The sequence below is a fragment of the Eublepharis macularius genome, chromosome 7 (assembly GCF_028583425.1).
Source record: "Eublepharis macularius isolate TG4126 chromosome 7, MPM_Emac_v1.0, whole genome shotgun sequence".
Classification (NCBI taxonomy): domain Eukaryota; kingdom Metazoa; phylum Chordata; class Lepidosauria; order Squamata; family Eublepharidae; genus Eublepharis; species Eublepharis macularius.
Window position 1 is genome coordinate 19,749,199 of NC_072796.1, and position 20,885 is coordinate 19,770,083.

Genomic DNA, 20,885 nt, shown 5'->3' on the forward strand with positions numbered 1-20,885 from the left:
GTCTAGGTTTCTCCTAAATGTACTAGTTTTCTATATGAAGAAACTTTAATATGTATATTATAAATATTATATATATTGAGTAACAGTCAAATATCTTTTAATAGAAAGCCATTTGGGGAGCTGATAATCTTATATTATTAATTTCTTCAGTTTGTAGACATACTAATTCTTGTTAGAAGTGGGTTCTTGAATACATTATCCACCCTGTGTTGTTGCTTTGTGCACTATTTGAAAGACATTTCCAAGGCAAAATCACCTACAGGAAGTTCTAACTAACGGTTTTGGCTTCAGGAAGTCGTCATCTTGGCATACAGCACTCCGTCTGAGGAAGAAATCTGAGAAAAAGGATAAAGATGGCAAAAGGGAAGGCAAGTTAGAAAATGGTTACCGTAAGTCCCGAGAAGGGCTTGCCAACAAGGTTTCCGTGAAGGTATGTCTTCCTCATATTGTGTTTTAATAAAAATGGATCTTGTGTTGATAATTTTGGGGAAACGACATCAGCTGTATTTTGAGCTTTTTAATCATAAAGGGTGTGCTTCTGAACATCTTGTGCAGTAAGTGAAAGAATGAACTATGCAACTTGTCATAGGTGTGCTTTCTGTTCAGATATAAGGAGGGCATTGTGACTGAAGAGTAATTTCTCCCACAAAATAATTCTTCAGAATCCTGTCTCAGCCCATGGGGGGAAATCCTCAGACTTCTTCAGCTGAGAAGAAAAGTATTCTCTGTAGAAGAACTTTTCTAGTCCAGTAGCCCTTAAGCTTTAGACTAATTCCAGCCCAAGTATGTGACATTGTTATTTAATGTCTCTCCCTCCTCCCAATTTATTTAAATACTTAAATGTCACCTCTCCCACCAACTACAGCAGCTCAGGACAGCTTACAAAGAAACTTGATCTACAGGTACCAAATAATTTAAAAATTTTAAAAACAGACAAGTACGCAGCTATACCACTTTTTCTCTATTTCAAAAGAAGAGTATTAACTGCAAAATGCTGACCTAAAAAGATTGGTCTTGCTTTATGAAAGGCGGACAGCATGGGATCATCGATCTCCTTGGGCAGGGTGTTGTTACCAGAACTGCTCTTTTAATGGGGGAATTAGCTTGCAGTCTGGATTTGAATTAGTGCAGGATCTTGACCAGCTATACCAGAATCCTTCTTTCAGATCACTCGTGCAATAAAGAGGCGAGACTAATAAAGATAAAACGTGTTTTACTAATAGTGTTGTGTATGCCTAAAATAACACACACAAACAAGGTACATACAAAGAACTAGGAAATAAAGAGTTGGAAAAATAGAGCCGGTTGCATTAGCAGGAGAGCCCACTTGAGATCGACGGAATTGGGTATACTCACCTGGGTGAGTATACCCAGGGTATACTCAGGGCGTGGAAGAAAGATGTCGCAGCGAAGTGTGGTGGTATCTAATGCCTGCACTAGACCCATAGAGAGGGGCAGCTGAGGTTCAGGATAGGAATGGCACGTGCCTGGCTGGGATCAGGAGAGGAATGGCATGCGCACCTCATGGCAGGGGAAGCCTGCTTAAATACCCCAAAACGTACCCTGGGGCTGGTGCCTTTACCTGTGGTTCTTAAAAGGGGAACAAAGGCTTAATGGGTCTACAACTATCCCTGATGGGCCACTTTAGTGTCTAATTGTGTGATAGTGACACCCTTAGGGAGGGGACAAAAGAGAACGGGAGGAATGCCGGGTGGGTTGATTGGATCTTGTCAGGAAGCAGGAACTGTCTTGACGGGATCAGCCTGGAATGCGATGGATGTATTGATATGCGTCCATTAGGAGTTCTGGTCAGTTGGCATGTAGCTTCCATCTCAGGGCGGCTTCCAGAGATATGCATATCAGGGTGAGGCTGGGCTCTGTGGATGTGACAGGAGCCTGGTCTGGAAATGGCTGCCGCAGAGCGCACAGTCCATAGTGGTTCTTCTTTGCCTGGGAAACATGGCTTCTCTCTTGGCACGGTTTGGGCTTGCTAGCAGGCTGCCCAGTGGTGAGGGCAGACTCAGTGACCGGCCTGCAAGGGCCTCTCCACGGGAACTGACCAGGGGGTGCCTGGCCAGGCTTGTGGAGATTCCCTCCAGCTGGCACTGTGCTGCTGGCAGCATGGCTCTGGGCCCAGGTAAGATAGGTGCCCAAGGAGGCAGGAAACAGACATAGATTGTACAGTCCATTGCAGCAGTGAGAACAGGAAATAGGCACGGGCAAGGCTGCCCCAAAACAGAGTCTTTGATGAATTCACAAAACAGCAACACAGGAAACTGACACAGTTCGTGGCAGGCCCCTAACAGGAGGAGGGAGGTCCCTGGCAACAGTGTCCCATATCCCTGGAATCACCACCCAAACAAGAGCTACCCATATTGTAGCAGCATAAAGCAGCTCTCCACATCCTGCCAGAAACTCTTGCATTTGGGAAGAAGGGGCTTCCTAACTTTGATGGTAGAAACAGTTGGACTAAAGTAAGTTTCCGTAGAAGTTCCCATCAGGGTTCCAGCATCCCTATTGAGTAGGGAGAACTTTGGCTGGGTTGATGAGTCCTCTACTAATTATAATACCTCCAGGGAACCACTTTTCAGGCATTGGTGAATCTTCCAACACATTCAACACTATTGGCGATGGGCCACTGCTTCAGTGACTGAGGGGTATTTCCGGATGAACTTTCAACTGCCTTGTGCTCATGTCAGTCTGAATCTCTTCAAAATGCTAATTCGTTTATCTTCTCCTTTTCAGCTTCTCAACCCCAACTACATTTATGATGGTAAGTTGAGTTTAATTCAAAATTGCATCATTATGAAATTTTGTTTTCACGTTCATGCAAAGGTGAGGATAAAAAATCACTTCTGAAATGAATTAAATTAAGTGATAAGCCTGTTCATCCCTCATAGGGCAGCGTCTGTTTCATATTGCAACCCATATTGCATCTGTGGTGCAGTCCCCTTTTGAACCAATTCCTATTCCTGCATAACGTGATATTTAAATCATCAGAGGAGAAACGATCCTTTGCACTAAGCAGTGAATAGCAGCAGAATTCAAGATGTGACTTGGCTAAATTGGTTAAAAATGCTAGCTTAGAAAGAGAGAGAGCTTCTTGGGTACAGCACCTTTGTGTCTCTCTGTTTCGCCTCCTAAGGAACATTGTAGTATTACAGAAAAACATCTTGAGAAATACTGCTTCTGGCACACTTTACAACTCATATTGTAAACTTGGCTTGTTCAGTTTATGAGTAAATTTACTAAATCATGCCCCGAGATAGGATAGTAGGCTGGCTGTACTCCTGCCAGTTGGAGGGCGGATACAATTTTCTAAAAATGCCCCATATTTAAAAGGGAGAAAAAAGGTGACTTGGATCCACCTGCAGACAGAAGTAATTTCCATCCTCATAATGCAACTTCCCTTCCTACCCCCTCCTGCTGCAGTCCAAAATGCTGCTTCTGGGGAAATCCCCCCCCCTACACACTCTCAGGAAGAGCATGGAAGAAGGGAGAGGGTCTGCAGCAGGAGAGGCACATTGGCAAAATCTGCTGCCTCCCCCGTCCCTTCTGCCCGTGGTAATCAGTGAATCCAAGTCACTTGTTCCACTCTGTCTGCATTGCAGATTCTCTTTTTTAAAAAATCCCTATGAGAAGGAAAGCAACTGCTGTTCCCCCATCTTCAGTCTGAAGTGGTATAGTCCATTCTTATACTTAAGGATTCTGCTGCAGCTGTAGGTCCACTCTTTATTTTTTGCTTCAGTTCTCAAAACGGACACTTAGAGCCAGGTTGGATTTTACTGTACTGCCTGGCATTTTCCTTACCAGAGTAAATAAAAGGCAGTCTCCAGGGTAACCCATCAGTAGCTTCTTAGCTAAGTGCAGTTAGATGATGATGAACAAGATGTCTGACTGTAACCTTTTCATAGCAATTCCTTCTTCCTCTTTCAGTTCCCCCAGAGTTTATAATACCATTAAGTGAGACAACATGCGAGATAGGAGAGACTGTCATTCTTAAGTGCAAAGTTTGTGGTCGTCCAAAAGCTTCAATAACTTGGAAAGGTCCTGATCATAACACACTGAGCAATGACAGTCACTACAGCGTCTCATACAGGTACAGTGGCTTCTTTGCACTCCATGCTTTATACCATATTAAGGTCCAGGTGGAGGCTGGGGGGGGGGGTTATAAGAAAGGGAGGCTGGCAAGCAAGCATAAAAATCATTTGGTGTTGAATTATCATCTCATTTCCCCAGTTTTCCACCATTATTCACACAGCCACACTCAGTCTTGCACTTAATGCAACTTTCAGAGTTTCTTCTCAAGACAGCATTGGGGATTTTGATTTCCACAGTACTGCAAAGACAGACTCAAAAGCATTTGATCGGAAGGAGGGTTGCCTCTTCAGTTCCAGAAATTATTTTATAAATAGATTAATTTGGTCTCAGGAAACAGCTTTATTGGAAGATTTGAGTGAACATAAATGTGATAGTGAGTCTTGTATTGCTTGTCTCTGAGTATTATCTCTTTTTTACCAAATGATAGCTGGTGAATAATTCTAAAAGGTGTTACGTTGTGCAAGAATGATGGTTTCCAGGCATACATCTGTAAACTGGAATTTTTCTGTTTCCATCAGAAACGGACTAGAGCTTGGAAATCTGGTGAATAATGAGTGGCATACTGAACAGAGCCATTTGGGATTTCTAAGTATTTTTTATGCTTACAACTTCTATTTTGCAGTGATTTAGGAGAAGCATCTCTGAAAATCATTAGTGTGACCACAGAAGATGATGGTATCTATACCTGTATAGCTGCAAATGATATGGGTTCAGTTTCATCTTCAGCCAGTCTTCGAGTTTTAGGTGGGTTCATCTGTTTGGTGAGGACACATGATATCAAAATGGGCATGTATTTTGAATGATAAACGCTCAACATAGATTACTTTCCCTCTTCCAGGTCCTGGAAGTGATGGGATCATAGTAACCTGGAAAGATAACTTTGATTCCCTGTACAGTGAAGTGGCTGAGCTTGGCAGGTATGGTTCAGTTTATATACATCATTGAAAACTGAGTACATATCTAGAGAGTGACAACTTGTGTGTGTTAAGTATGTACAACTGTACTAGCACAGCATGCATCTACAATTACATAGATGTGCAGAAATTGGGTTATGTTCTAAAAACTGGCAAGTGAAAAAGTTGGCTTGCACGATTGGGCTCAGTAAAGCAGACCCAGAGCCTCTGATGGTAGAGTAGGGATTGCAGTGTTCTGTTTTAGGTGATGCTCATTAAGTACCTTAAGATGAGTGATGAATTACTGGAGCTGCATTTGGAGGTTCTGCTTACCCCACAACTGGCCATACTGACATGGGAAAGAACTGTGTAATTTCTCTCTACACAAGGCACCAGTGTAACATGGGACCAAACAGCTGGGAAGTGGCTCTCACATTGCTCCAGTAAAACATAAATAAGCTGAACTGCCAAATCAGGTGATCCTGGGAATCCCTTTGATAGATCATTATGCAGGAATGCCTTACTATAAATGATCTACCTCTGACAGTATTGGCAGTCCTATTAAAATAAGTGCATATGTGTGCTTCCAACTTCCTCATGTAATTTTAGGTAACAGTCCAGAAAAGAATAAATAGGCCTTTAAAAAAAATTACAATACTGGAGGCTTGTGTCAATCATAAAAGCAACACCCAAAGTCAAGGTAAGGATATCTGTGTGGGGATATTCTGTAGGTATGCAGAAAAATTGAAATTTTCTGGGGTGGGGTGGTCTGAGACTTGGGCTGGAGCCCTGGTTGTGGTAGTGGGCCACCTGCAGCCGCAACATTAAACAGTAGTTCAGAAGCCATGGAATGGCAACAAGCCAAGCTAATGGTCAGGCTGGCTGCCCTGTTCTTGTAGAGGGGATGGCCCCTTCTGCAGGAGCAGTTGGCATGCCACCTGGACCTGCACCAAATGCTGCATGATCTTGCAGGGGAGGGGGCAGGGCCGGCGCACCCATGGAGGCCAGGTAGGCGGTGGCCTCGGGCGCGCGGGCATTGGAGGGGCGCTGGAGGGGGTGTCGGGGGTGGAGGCGCAGGTGCGTACAGCGAAGCTGGCATGACTGGGCTGCAGCTACTGCTGCAGCCAGCCAGCCAGCTCTGTGCTGCCGCCGCCGCCACGCACCCCAGTTAGGTGCAGCCTCCGGGCGCCGCCCCAGCAACGGCTTGTGGCTTGTGGGCCCAGCTGAGGTGCGTGGCGGTGGCAGCACGGAGCTGGCTGGCTGGCTGCAGCTGCTGCTGCAGCCAGCCACACCAGCTCCGCTGCATGCTCCTCTGCCCCAGCCAGGCGCAGAAGCCATGAGCTGTTGCTGGGGCGGCGCACAGAGCAGCCTCTGCGCACCGCCCCAGCAGCAGCTTGAAGCTTCTGTGCTCGGGGCTCCGAGCTGCCCAGCCCCCCGCAGCACGTGATGACATCTGCAATGATGTCATCACGCAGTCTGTGGCGTGCTCGCGTGCGCAGAGCGCGCGCACGCCGCCTCGGGCGCCAGAACCTCTGGCACCGGCCCTGGGAGGGGGTAACTGAATATGACATGCTGACTCCTACTCCAGGCTGTGGAGGAGCAGGGCCAGAAGAGAGGAGGAGGACAAGACTGATCCAGACACCCCTTACCCTTTTTGGATAGAGGCCATCCTAGGATAGGGGAGGGGCCTGAGGGAGAGAGAGGGCAGAGCACAGACTGTGACAATAGTTAATTAAAAGATGGAGGGAACTTTCCCTAAAAGAACAGAAGCATGCTCATTGTTCTTGGAGTGTTCTGGTAAATTGAGTCTGCCAAAGTGTGCCCCCCAAAAAGCAGGGGGATGGGGATACTGACTTGCTCACATCGCTGCGTTTATTGTATCCTGGAGAGAAAGATTGGGGAGATTGATTGTGAGGGTTCCTCTTGCAGATCTCAGTTTGGAATTATAACAACATAGTAACTACACTAACATCATTTAATTAATATAGTTTGGTTGTAAGAGCCTCAGCCACTGAACAACTTCATTTCATTTCAAAGAATGGAGGTTTGCTTAATATTTCAAGACCATCTTTGACTGTTTCTGTGACAGACAAGTTCAGTTCCATCTCTCGATATGAGCTACCAATGAGAGCTTATGGAATATTGAAGGAGAACTGGCAGTTAGGACAGTTGAGAGTTAGTTGAAAGTTAGGAGAGTTCTGGGAGAGAAATGACAGCCTGAGCGCGCGCGTGAGCAAGTGGGGGGTGGTTGTGATTGGCACAGGACTGAGCTTTCTTAATTGGTATTGTCTCTTGGAAACAGGAAAAGGGGGCTGGTGTGTATAAAAGGGTCAGGTCTCTCTCCCTGTTAAACTGAGACAGGTGGTGAACTGTAACTGCTTGAACTTCCTGTATCCTTGAACCTCTGTGCAGAGAGGTTTACACAGGGAGGTAGTGTTGGGAGGGTCCCAGTCTGTCTGAATGTTTCTTCCTGTGGAATGTGAAAAGGAATGCTGTTCTATCGTACATCTTCCTTGTTTGATATAGTTGATGTTATTGTTTCCATCTTTTGTGTTCCAGAGGCAGGTTTTCTGTCATCAAGAGATGTGATCAAAAGGGGACCAAGCGTGAAGTAGCCGCTAAGTTTGTGAATAAGAAACTGATGAAAAGAGATCAGGTCACCCACGAACTTGGAATTATGCAGAATCTTCAACACCCTCAGCTTGTTGGCCTTCTTGATACCTTTGAGACTTCCAGCAGTTACATCTTGGTGTTAGAGATGTGTGTGGCCTCTAAGTTTCTTCATACAAATATTTTACTCCTGCCCAATATGTGTACTTTATGATAATTTAAATCCACTTGGACAGCCTGTTAATCACATCCAGCCTTCAAGAGCATAGGGGATTCAAAGGGTTGAGTCCAACCAGTTTTTTTATGGTGAAAAGGAGAGGAGGAATTCCTCTTTGACCCCCCAAAATATTATGCTTAAAATCATGAAATGTGCATGAAAAATTGCAAAGTTTGATGCGAGGCTGTAGTGAGGAGGAGGCTTAGGTGAGATTGTGAAAGATCTGATTGGATCCAACCCAAGATGATACTATGGAAGCTCGATGTTGGAGATGCCACTTCTGCACAAACAACAATTCCTTTGAGCCTCTATTACTCATGCATGCATGTATTCACATGCAAACGCACCCGTATTCCTAAATAGAAGTGACCCCAGCCTTTATGTTTTCTGTTCTCTGAAACAGACCCTCTTAGGGTTAAGAGTTATGCTGTCTCTGATTTAAATAAGGCTAAAGGAATTGGGAATTGTCAGTATTCTTTGCATAGCATGAGAGAAAAGCATGGGACATATATCATTGAATTTTTAATGATCACGTTGGCCACAGTCCAGTCAGAGATACGCATGTAGTTGTGTCAGTTTTGCCATGGAAGATACAGAAGCACAAGTCTGAACAAATCAGGAGCCAACGCTATGAAAAAACTGGTTGTTCTTAGAGTGTAACCATTACCTTTAGCTTACCTAAAAGGGATATCTAAACAAGCCCCTCCTCCTCTTCTGATCTTTAGATTGACAGACACATTCAATTCAATTGCAAGCAAGAAAATGTTATATTGGCAGCGATACCCTTACCTAAATAGCTTAGGTGAGCCTTGTCTTCTCATAGCTCAGAAGCTAAGCAGGGTCGGCCTTGGTTAGTAATTTGATGGGAAACCTCTAATAAAGACCAGAGTTGCAGAGACAGGTAATGGCAAACCACCTCTGTTAGTCTCTTGCCATGAGAACCCCGCCAGGGATCGCCATAAATGAGTTGACAAAACTCTCCACCAGCACTGGTAGTGATAATGCTAAAAGAGTTTAATAAGCCATTACTTTGTCACAGGGCTTTTTTTCAGCTGGAACACGGTGGAACGGAGTTCCGGAACCTCTTGAAAATGGTCACATGGCTGGTGGCCCCGCCCCCTGATCTCCACCGCTGACCACTCGGTGGTGCAGAGGGCAATCTAACCTCCCCTCTGTTTGGAGATCAGGGGGCAGGGCCACAAGCCATGTGACCATTTTCTCCGACGGCAACCCACTGAATTCCACCACCTCTTTTCCCAGAAAAAAGGCCCTGCTTTGTCAGATTCGGATAAAGTAATGCCGGGGATGGGGAGATAATAGGATGAAACCAGTTTTTTCATTGTTTTAAGACAAATAATGCAATTAATAATATGGATGCATTACTGAAATTTTAAAATTTGTTCTCTCACACCTTTACCATTAACAATTGAATTTGTTTGATGCTTATGTTTCCATAGGGCCAACCAGGGGCGCCTTCTGGACTACATTGTGCAATGGGGAAACCTCACAGAAGGGAAGATCAAGCTCTACCTGGGGGAGATTCTGGAAGCTGTACAGTATCTTCACAATTGCAGAATAGTGCACTTGGACCTAAAGGTGAACTGGGCAAAAGGTTCTCCTCTCCCAAGCACCATCAGTACAAATCTCAGCTGCCACAATAAGCTGATCTAGGAAGTTCTAATTAGTACTGGGCCCTGCAGCCTTCAGCACACGCTGGGCCCTGCTTCATTCAGAGAGGAAGAGAAATGCAGTAAACTCCAACACTACACAATGGATATTATGAAATGTTCACTATTCAGAAAGAGTTTCAGCGCAATTCTCTGCAGAGTCTTAAGTCCACACCTTCAGTGGGCAGACTGGAATAAGGTTGCATAAGATTGTACTGTTCATACAGTAGGTATGTTCGGCCTGTTTTAAAGCCAGGGAGCGAATGTCTTCAGGGACTTCTCAAGATTTTATGTCCCCAGATCTTGAAACTACATGTAGGAGAGCAAAAGAAAAATAGTTCAAGATGTGCATCTTTAGACCATCTAAACAGTCATGTGCAAAGATGAGCCAGGAACTGCAAACGGCTCTTTTGTAGGCCCTTGTCTGAATGTATATCAGCATCACAACTGAGACTCACAAAGCCATCCTGAGTGGTTCCAGTAAGATTTCTGCTAAGCTTATCACTTTTCAGTCTTGTTCCCAAAAGGGAAAACTAAACAGTAGTGAGCAGTGAGATAAAAGTATCCATGTGTAAAATTCTGTGGATGAAATCTAACTAATTTGAGAATCAAGATGTGTCTCACCATCCTTTTCTTTATTCACTGTCCTTACATTCCTTAATGTAAATTGTTTAAATCACAGGGACTTTAACATTGAAGAGGTTCTCGGCTTCCAGAAAGCATAAATACCTATTTGCAGCAATCTGTTATTCACGTGTGTTTCTGAAATACTAATCAGCTCATTTACTCTTTCTCTTCTTCTTCATGCACTACCTGCCTTACACTTGCAGTCCCCCCAAATTCTCTCTTGCCTCTCCCCCATTGTGAAGTAAATGGATCAATCTCTGCATGTGCAGACTCTATACTGATGACATGTCTGAAATGTATATTCAGTGTGTGGGTTAGCACAATCTATATCCTTATGGCACACTGGCTATGCTGGCTACTGTGGATTCAGCAGATTTCAAAAGGAACTTGCAAAACAGCTGCATCCAATCACATGTTCAGATAACAGTTCAACTTAGATATTTTCGTGCAAACACCCTGATTTTAAGCTTGTTTAAACTGAATTTGATTTTTGTGCATCTTGAAACTTAAATAACTAGAGGAAATTATGATAGCCTACATCTTTTCTGTGTAATGGGAAACAATTTAAGAAGATCAGGTTTAGAAGTTGTGTTTCCCAATACAGAACTGTATTCACAGAATTCTGAATTTTACTTAACAGGTCTACTAGGTACGTGTGTTATGGTCAATAAGTTGAGATATGATATTTGGGACTTAGTAAAAGCTTTTAATAATTTTCCAAAAGATTTTTCAGCATTTACTATTTTAAAAAATGTCTTAATTGGCAAGAGCCAACTCCTCTCTTGATCTGAATGTACAGGCTGTTGTTTACATTGTGAGGCTCTTTAAAAACATTTGCTTAATATGGCTATGAAACTTTTCTCTCCTTTTTATCTTTTAGCCTGAAAACATTCTGGTGGATAAGAGCATGGCCAAAGCAACAATCAGACTGGCCGACTTTGGAGATGCAGTCCAGCTCAATACCACCTACTATATCCACCAGTTACTTGGGAACCCAGAGTTTGCAGCTCCCGAAATTATCCTTGGAAATCCCGTCTCCCTGACCTCAGATGTGTGGAGCATTGGAGTGCTCACATATGTCCTCCTTAGTGGCGTGTCTCCTTTCCTGGACGAAAGTGTAGAGGAAACCTGCCTGAACATTTGTCGCTTAGATTTTAGCTTCCCAGATGACTACTTCAAAGGAGTAAGCCAGAAGGCCAAAGATTTTGTATGTTTCCTACTGCAGGAAGACCCAGCCAAGCGTCCTTCTGCTGCACTGGCCCTCCAGGAGCAATGGCTGCAGCCAGGCAGTGCCAAAAGTGCTGACAGCATTGACATAGCCAGATTGACTTCATTCATTGAGCGGCGAAAACACCAGAACGATGTTCGACCCATTCGTAGCATTAAAAACTTCTTACAGAGCAGGCTCTTGCCAAAAGTTTAATCTAACTTTGATATTCTCTCTCATTCTCTTTCACTTGCCAATCAAACTGAGGATGAAGCTCTCCTGCCAATCAGCTGTTGACTTGAATTTGGGGTGAAGAAGAAAAAAAGAGCCAATCAGCTGCTAGCATGTTCATTGTGTGGAAATGCATTCCAAGTAAATCTACCCACGGTTGTACTTGGGACTAGCAGTGCAAAACTGTGTTGGGGTGGAGGACTACAGCATTGTACTCTGCAAAAGGAAATGAAGAACTTTACACTTACTACAGTATTTTATTCAGGTTTCTGCAAAAAAAAAACTTTTTTTAAAAAAATGTCAAACAATTAAAATTTTGCAAATGATCTTAACTACCATTTTCAAGATTTTAGACAAAGGAAATATGCCTCTGTTCAAAGCACTGGTATTAAAAGACAAGAGACAGACACTGATGCTTATAGAAGACTGAACAAAATGGCTGCCCACCCAGGTGGTGTCCATTTTGACCCATCTGATTTTTTTTCACTTGGACATAGAGCTTTCCAGTTGCCTCACCTATGTGTATTTTGCATAGCAGCGCACTGAGATCAGACTCTGCTTATAAGTTCATCCAACCTCAAGATTTTTGCATACAAATAGAATGAACCATTTTGCTCTGATAAAATGTAGGCCTTACTTGTAAATAGACTGTTTACCTGCCTTTGGTCTGTGTCTTTCATTCCCCCCGCCTCCTCTTTTCTCTCCTCTCCCTGTTACCTCTCCCTAAATGGTGGTATACCACTGTGCGGGTCTTCAGTTATGGTCAGCCTTGGCTTGACCTATCAGAAAAGGACTCATGGGTTGGGCGTCCCATAGGCCAACCTCCATTGTCAAGCAGTATACAGCAGGAAGAAAATACTGTAAATGCACTCACTTTGGGATTTGTTTTTTATTTCATATCATGTGCAATGTTGTGGCTTTAACATTTTATGCAACTATTTATGAGGACCTCTGTTGTAACTGTAATAAATATATAGAAAAAAGCACACTCATAGTATGGCGAGCTTTATGACTTTGTGTTTGGCATTTCCAGGGGTGGGGTAGGGGAAGAGATTAGGGTTTTATCAGTGTCATTAACTAGTTGCATTGGAGGCTTCACTTAGAACTTAGTTCAAAACTAGAGCTGGTTTTAAAAGGATTGTAAAACAATTTTCATTTCCTGAAATGCAAACTGGATGAGAAAAATAGGGTGATGTTTTTACAGAAGTTTGTTCGATTGTTTGTTGTTGTTATTCAAAATGCCAAAGTATTATTTTTTCCCAAAATCAATCTCTACTTTTTAGAGTTTTCAGAATTGTGTATTTCTCTCTGTATGATAACCGAATGAATTTTGTGCTCTTTGAAGAAATATGGTCAAGTGGTCACGGTCTGAATCTGATAAATGACAACCGTCTCTTTTTGATAAATGGTTTTTAAGACTAAGGCAGTGTGTGAACTATTAGGACACTGATGGCTTTCCACGTATCAGTGAGTGGATGTGGGTGTTCAGTCATCTCTTTGTGTTTGTGTGTGTGCGCACGCGCGTGTAAATAAGTGGTGCCTGTTGAAACAAACCAAGCCTGCGTCCCATACAAAGTAGATGTAGCCATCAGTCTTAAGACATAAATTTGCTTTGGTTTTAATTTTAAATGTTGCAGCTTCTGTTGCAGTCTATTTATTACTGTGTTTTTTTCTTTTTTGTAAAGTTGTACAGAAACTTTTTTAAAAAAGAGAATTAAACTCAAAACTGGATGGATGCATATTCATACCAACCATAACTTTTTGGCTTATGAATTATTATTTTGTTTTGTATTTTAGTTGAGGTTTTGCTTTATTTTGCATGTATATTTCTTTGTACAGCGATGTTGCGCCTTTACACAGTATGATGTGATGTAAATATTTTATTTTGCCATCAGTTATTTTAAAAGAAAATTAAACATATTTAACAGTTGTGCCTGATTTCTTTTATTGCAGGCCACTCCAGTAAGTCAAACAGAGTTTAGTTTAGTGCTTTTCATCTACTACAGGTCTTGCAATTAGCAACGCATGTTCAGTGTTGAAAGAAACTTGTGAAGTTTTAGGGGCTCCAAATGTGAGATTGTCCAGTAAAAGCAGATTCTGTTTCTCACCAGAATACAGCAGTCTACTACGATAATTGCTGAGAGGTGCTGTTTATCAAGAGACGAGAGGAAACAGACTGTATACATGGGCCGTTTCCAGACGGCTTACCTAGCTCCGGAACGTTGCGCCATCTTGCGGGGAAAACGCGAAATATCGCGTTTTCTCGCGCGAGTTTTGCGCGACGTCATGTGAGAAAACGCGATATTTCGCGTTTTCCCCACAAGATGGCGCAACGTTCCGGAGCCAGGTAAGCCGTCTGGAAACGGCCGTGAAGTATGATATTTGCATAATTGTATATGATTTGTCTACTGCACACTTGGTTACTGTTGAGGCAACTCCAACCCAACTCTCCTGACGGATTTTTTAAAAATTTGTTCTGATCCCCTCCCTTTTTGTTTTTTTTTTTTGCAGTGTTCCTAGTTTCCCTTCCAGTTGCTTTAACAATATTATATGACCATCATGAATGTCTGCATTTCCAATCTTTATTTGGATATTTTTCTTACGCAGCCATGGTAGTGATTGTGAATTCCTGTTCTGTAAACTATTGAAGAAAGAAGGGAGAAGGAAGAGTGTGTGGGACTGTTCTTTGCTGAAGGCATACAGGCTGCACTTCCCTTTCCCAAAGTCTGCCTCATAGTATGGCTACTTGTAAGGTTGAAAACAGAGCTACCTATGCCTTTATTGTGACTTTTTCAGGGATAATTGTGCGTTTGTTGTAAAACATTAATAGTACAGAAGTTTTTCCCACCCTTCTGAACAATTTTTACAGATGTGCTTTAACTCTGATGATAATCTTGCGGACATCCCAGTACAAAATACAATTATATTTTGCAGTATTGGCAGTGAAGCCACTGCAAAATAGGCTTAAAGTTATGGTGGTATGCAGGTTACACTATTAGAATGCCTTCTTATGAGTACTTATTTAGGAGTATAGAAAGCCTTGAGCTGAATGTATGCAAAGCCTTTAAGTCTTACATTTGAGGTGCATTCAACCCATAGAATCTTCTTCTCACCCCTCAAGTTGTTTGCAATTAGAATTGCAATGTCTAATTAAAAAATCCCCCCTCTGTTCACTTGGCAGGTGGCTAGTCCTTTATGGCTGCAAAGAGAAGCTTGAAGGTGAGGCATAGAAAAAAGAAGACTAAATTAATTAATAAAGCCTCTCCATTTTGAAGCTAATTACGGAAGGGTTATGTATAACATGGCTGGTAAGTACGGCTTGGCATTCCCCATGTTTGCCTGAGTGACACGCAAATTCAGATCCATTTGGGCAAAGAGGGATGATCCCTCGCGCCATTTCCTCTTCAAAGGACAGACTTGTTGCTTTTCTGATTAACCAGCTTACCTGCATCAAAGGTAATTTAAGTGACTCCATTAATTTTATGGATTACCCTGGAATCTGAGCAGCTGGAAGATGCATAAATCCACACTCCTGTGTAGATCACAAAATATCTCTTGCTGAATTGTTCCATCTGTGCAGTATAAAGTCAAACAAAACTATATATCCTACAAGGAAGTTTCAGAAAAGCATAGACTTTACAGAAGAGAAAGCACCAGTCAGGTGTTCATCTTGATGAACTTACCAGGGACCTTAATTAACAAAACAAGTTCCTGAAACTCATTATGATCTTTCCATGTAACCTCCTTTTACTCCAAATATCCTATTTAAAAAACCAAACTACCAGCTCACTGGAGGCACTTCACACATTACATAGTATCTAAGCACCAGTAGCCTATCCCTCATCACCACTCATCTTGCTTCTAATTATGAGCGAAATCCAGAGAAGGACCTCAAAGAGAACTTACTGCATGGGCAAATTCATGTGGGAACCGGTCAGATGTCCTGAATATTGACAATTTAGGGCGTTTTAGCTCAAAAAGCTTATTGTGTTCAGAAGCAAACAGAAAGCCAGTATGGTTCTAATAAATTAGGTAATTTGTTCTCTGCTGTGTTATCAACAATCTTGTTGCAGTATGTTGGACCAGTGGCAGTTTCTAAGAGGTCTGTAAACAGCAGATTATAGTAATCCTGCCTTGACAAGACTAGAGCATGGATAGTGGCAAAGTCATATTTTGCCGAACATTATAAAATATCTTTGTACACCAAAAGAGTATCCACAAATTACGGAAAACCTGTAGAAATCCCAAGAAGAGAAGCTGCTGAAAAACTAGCAAAGAAATGTTACGGACAATGGAAGCCTGTCTAACCTCATCAGGCAAGTCATTGCTATATGTAGAGCATGTTGATGATCTTGCCCATTTGTCAGGAGGCACCTGCAGAAGGTCTCAGATGAGCAAAGCTGTCATGGCAGAGCAACTGGGGGAGCAGTGGTGCTGCAGGTATGAGGGACCAAGGCCATGGAGGGCTTTGTACGTGATAGCCAGTGCTTTAAACTGAGCCTGGTAGCTGATGGGCAGCCAAAGGAGTGACAGCAGAATAGCAGTGTAATAGACATGCTCTGGCCAGCTCCTGATGATAACTGAGTTGCAGCATTCTGCACTAACTGGAGTCCTGGAGTTGACTTTGAGAAAAGTCCTATGTTGAGTGCATTACAGTAGTCTGTCGGGATCCCAGGTGCCTGAAGGTGGTGGGTAACTTCTTGGCAGTTTGTCCGCTTGCCCGCCAGTGGGAAGTTCCAAGCTGCCCGGCAATCGCCCACAACCAGCAAGCACCCAGGCACAAGCACGGCGTCCACGCTCCCAACAGGTGAGACAATGTCACTTCCGGAAGTGATGTCATTGCACCAGCTGCAGGAGTGGTGCTTTGATTGGGGCTGATTTGGGCCTCAAGGGGCCAGTTCTCAAAGAATCAGACCCATGCAAAGCACGGCACACTCCTGCGGCTGGTGCAATGACATCACTTCTGGAAGTGACATTGGTGCTGGAAGCACACACAAGGATCAACATCCCAGTGAGAACTGGTTACCCCTCTCCTGCTGGGGGAGCATAGGGACCTGGCAACCCTACTAGTCTGACAACCTGGTAAGAAATGTTTGTGAGCCTCATCAGGTTGTCAGGCAAGTGCTCAGGAGATAGATTTAAGTCTTAAATAGGAAAAAAATACAGATTTATTTTTTTAAAACAGCTGCAGTTATATGTTTCCACCACTCTCTCACTAAAGGACTGTGGGCAAGATGAGGCTGTAACAGTCACTCTCCCTATTAAAATTTAAAAAGCCAGGGTTTCCTATTCCTCCACCCCAGCAAATACCTCATAGGCTTATTGCTGGATAATGGCCTGGCAGCTACCTGTTGATGCTGGCGGAGGACTGGCTCGGGCTACTTTGCAGTGGTCCCTCCAGTCCTGCTGAAGGCACTCTTCCCATCTCGGCAGACACACTCAGCAGACACACATTCTAGCCTCTTTCTAGGCAAACTGCTGTTTCTCCTGCCTTCTCCTTGATGGCCAATCCTCCTTCACTCAGCTCTTGGAAGGCCTTGGCTGGCCACCTTTCTGATGATTTTCTGCCTTTCAGCTGCTTCTCTCAACTGCCACTTCTCACCCCTCTCCCCAAGGTTCCATCCAATCACCGGCTGACACTTGGTCAAACCTTTCTGTGATTGGCTGTGGAATCCAGACCTCAGGAGCCTCTTCAAAGTATCCCTCCTAACTGAAAACCAGTTCTGATCTTGAAAGATCATCTTAGTGACCTTTTAACCTCTCATTAGCTACAGTCACTTGTAACAATTTCAAACCCTTCTACTATCCCCTTACAGAACATCCATACATTCCCAAAGATAGGAAGTTTTGGAGGTCATTAATTCATAGGGTTGCCATAAGTCAAGGGCAGCTTGACGTCACGTAACACACACAACACACACAGAGAACAACATAGAGAACTCATTTCACCACATAGTCTAGTCTTGATGTTGTCATCATGACATGGATCCAAACTGGCCAGATAGTGTCAAGACAGGGAGCCATCTCCTGGGCTAGACTGAGTTGGCAGCTGTATTAACTTGCTTCTCTAGCAGCAGTGTTGGATCCCATATAACTCCAAGGCTCATAACCACGTTGCCAAGGGACAGCTGAACCCCCTCAATAGTGGGAAGCGCAATATCCTCCAAGATCTACATCTTCTCAACCAGCATCACTTCCATCTTCTCTGGGTTCAGTTTCAATTTGTTTGCTTTCTGCCATTTGACCACATCAATCAGGCAGTAGCTCAAGAGCTCTACCGTATCACCAGGGGATTTGGACTGCAAAATACAAAGCTGCAGGATTTGAGTCCAATGGCACCTTAGAGACTAACAAGCATTTCAGAGTGTAAACAAGGGTCAGAGCTCCCTTCTACGGACCGTCTAACTCGCGGAAGCTAGCACTCTGAAAATCTTATTGGTCTCTAAGGCGCCACTGGAGTCAAATCCTGCTGTTCTACTGTGGACCAACACAGCTACCCACCTAAAGATATTGAGCTTGAAGTGATCCGCATATTGATGACATCCAGTTCCTTAGCTATGAATGATTTCTCCTAAGGGCTTTACATAGAGATTGAATGACATGGAAGAGAAGATTGAGCCTTGTGGAACTTCACAAGGAAGCTCCCACACTGAAGATAGCTGGTCTCCAACAGCAACCCTCTGGGTCCAATCCATGAGAAACTATTTAAGCCATCCCGATAGCTGCTTCTGCCTCCAAATGCCTCAACAGGATGGCATGATCAATATCAAAGGCTGCATATAGATCCAGTAGGAGCAACAAAGAAACATTGCCTTTGCATTCAGATTGAGGTCAACTAAAGACACTAGAGCCATCTCCATCCCATAGCCCAGCCTGAAAAGGGTCAAGAGCAAATGAGTTCTCCAGGAAGATGTGGATTTGATCCACTACTACTCTCTCAGTCATTTTGCCTCAGAAGAGCAAATTGGAGATCGGGCAATAATGGCCACATCAGTTTTGTATAGGGATGGCTTTTTAAATAACAGACACTGCCTCTTTGAGGGAAGGCACCTTGAGTTAGTGACTGATTTATGATATGTATCAAGGGTTTATTTAGGTGGTCTTTTCATGATTCTAGCAGCCAAGGGAGGCAAGGATCAAGTGCACAAGTGGTGGCCTTCAGAGATCTCAAGATCCAGTAAATTTCTATCATGGTAACTGGATCAAAGTGATCCCTAAATGAACCAGAGGGAAGTATTGGGTAAAATCCCCCAGAGTATTTTGGAATCCAGATGGATCCATGAGCCTCTGTGGGTGGTCCATTTTAACTGCCTCCCCTTTTGTTGGTGCCATATTCACTGTTGCCTTCAGTGGATAGTGATTAGACCACGGTGCAGGCTAGATCTCCACCCCCCAAAAGATCTCCTGTCAAAGGCTCAATGCAAAAGACTAAGTTGAAGGCGTGGCCTCTTTCGTGACAGTATTTGAGAGACGCCCAAGGCAGCCATGGCTCTGTGTATTTCATACTAACATGGCGCTGGTTCATAAACTGATAACGGGCTCCAAATTTAGAATCCTGGAACTATTGCCAGTAGTTTCAGAGGCTGGGGAGAGAATGAAGAAAGCTGAAGGCTGTATGACAGATGGTTAAGTGGCTCGGCTGCGAATCAGCACTCTACTGGTTCGAATCCCACTACTGCCATGAGCTCAGTAGGTGGCCTTGGGTGAGCCGCTCCTCGCAGCCCCAGCTCCTCAGCTGTATTGTGGAGATAATAATAACACTAACTCTGGGTGGGACACTAATCTGCCTAGAAGAGTGGTATATAAAGTGCAGTTACTATATTAGCCTGTGGCAGCCAAAGCAACAGTTCTGTGGCCCATTAAAAACTCCCATTTCTGGCGTCATAAGCTTTCCTAAGTCAGAGTGCCCTCCATCAGATGCTCAAAATATTGTCCTCGGCTGCCAGAACATTTTATTTATTTATTTAAAACGTTTCTGTCCAAAAGCCTCTCCTCAGATTCTAGGCAGATAACAGCTTAGCATCAAGTTGCAAGGACACAAAAACAAAAAGCTAGTTATGGAGGTAAAAACATACGTACAAGATAAAATTAAAAGCCAATACAAACTAAAACAAGGATGTAAAGCATGCAGAATAAAACAACTGCATAGATTAAGAAACAAACTCACATGGCCAAATCAATAAAGATATACATACACAAGGCTTCAAACAGAACCAGCCAGATGGGTGGCAGGTGAATTGAAGTTATTACAAAGGGAGGCCAGAAGGCGGCCCAGGTTCTAAGGCTTGGGTGTGTTACATGCCACCTCTGAGCACAAAGAGAAAAAAGATTCAATTAAGAGGAAACAGCACGAATTGTACAGCTGATTAGAAGTCTAGTGCGGTGACTTATACAGAGAGGCCGCACAGCTCACAGCACAAAGATTTGGGAACTACTGTTGTAAAATAATGGAGGGGGGGTGTAGTGAGACTTGGCTGTCTATAGAGGGAGCTGTTGCAGCTTTTATTATAAGGAAGGGGTTTTGAGGGTTTTTTTAAAGTGGCAAAGCTTGTCTATTTCCTCATGGAAAGAGGAAGCCTCCTTAGAACATATCTGACTTACCACTTTAATCTTCTATAGGTTAGATATCTCATCTGCAGTATCTGTAATCAGGCAGGCCTTGGAGATTCGGGTCATCTCTAAATTCCCATGGCTGTCCCAAATGCGAGCAAAAGCAACCTTAAGAACTGCAGGGCTTGCTCAAGAAAGCTTCTACCACTTCCATGCTCTCTGCACATGAGTTAACGCTTGATGCGCTGGAGTGCATCTCCCGCTCTTCCTTCACCCCCCCCCCCAAAAGAGAGAGATTCAGGGAAGCCATGCACAAATCTTTCAACATCTCACCCTGTTCTGATTATTTTTTGAAGAGGAAGTCACAATTTCTTTGAAGTTTGACACGGGCACCCTCAAAAAGGGTGGAGCGGAGTCTTCTCTAAGAAGAGTTAACCAGAACTAGGGGTATGAGGACTCTGGGTGTCGTACTGTCAAGTTTTTAAAAAAATACTTAAATTTTGCAACAGAAGCTTGATGCGTTATGATTTCAGTTTGTGAAGAAGCACGCAAGACTGTGGCATTGCTTTCAGGATAATTGGTTCCGCTTCTGCTGAACCGAGAGGGAAGTGCAGATAGTTAGAACAGGCAACGCAGCCCCCCCTCCTGCTGAGCTAGGGGCCTTCCCTCAGCTATTTCTTCGGCTATTTCTCCAGGCATTGCCCACACAAGCACCTCTTCCCAGCCAAAGGGGCCAGCAGGCTTGCTTTTTGTGAATGCTGTGGTTCTTTGGGCTGTTTGTT

At 43.6% G+C, this 20,885-nt stretch overlaps 1 protein-coding gene across 1 annotated transcript in view; it reads left to right on the plus strand.

The window, feature by feature from the left end:
* TRIO (trio Rho guanine nucleotide exchange factor) overlaps window positions 1-13,483 on the plus strand; it is a 283,152-nt gene extending 269,669 nt beyond the window's left edge. The window contains exons 50-57 of the mRNA XM_054985288.1: window positions 292-430; window positions 2,746-2,773; window positions 3,937-4,099; window positions 4,724-4,845; window positions 4,940-5,018; window positions 7,554-7,754; window positions 9,279-9,417; window positions 10,996-13,483. Of these exons, the coding sequence (XP_054841263.1) occupies window positions 292-430; window positions 2,746-2,773; window positions 3,937-4,099; window positions 4,724-4,845; window positions 4,940-5,018; window positions 7,554-7,754; window positions 9,279-9,417; window positions 10,996-11,538 (1,414 nt within the window). The 3' untranslated portion in view covers window positions 11,539-13,483. The remainder of the gene's footprint in view (window positions 1-291; window positions 431-2,745; window positions 2,774-3,936; window positions 4,100-4,723; window positions 4,846-4,939; window positions 5,019-7,553; window positions 7,755-9,278; window positions 9,418-10,995) is intronic.
* The last annotated feature ends 7,402 nt before the right edge of the window (window positions 13,484-20,885 follow it).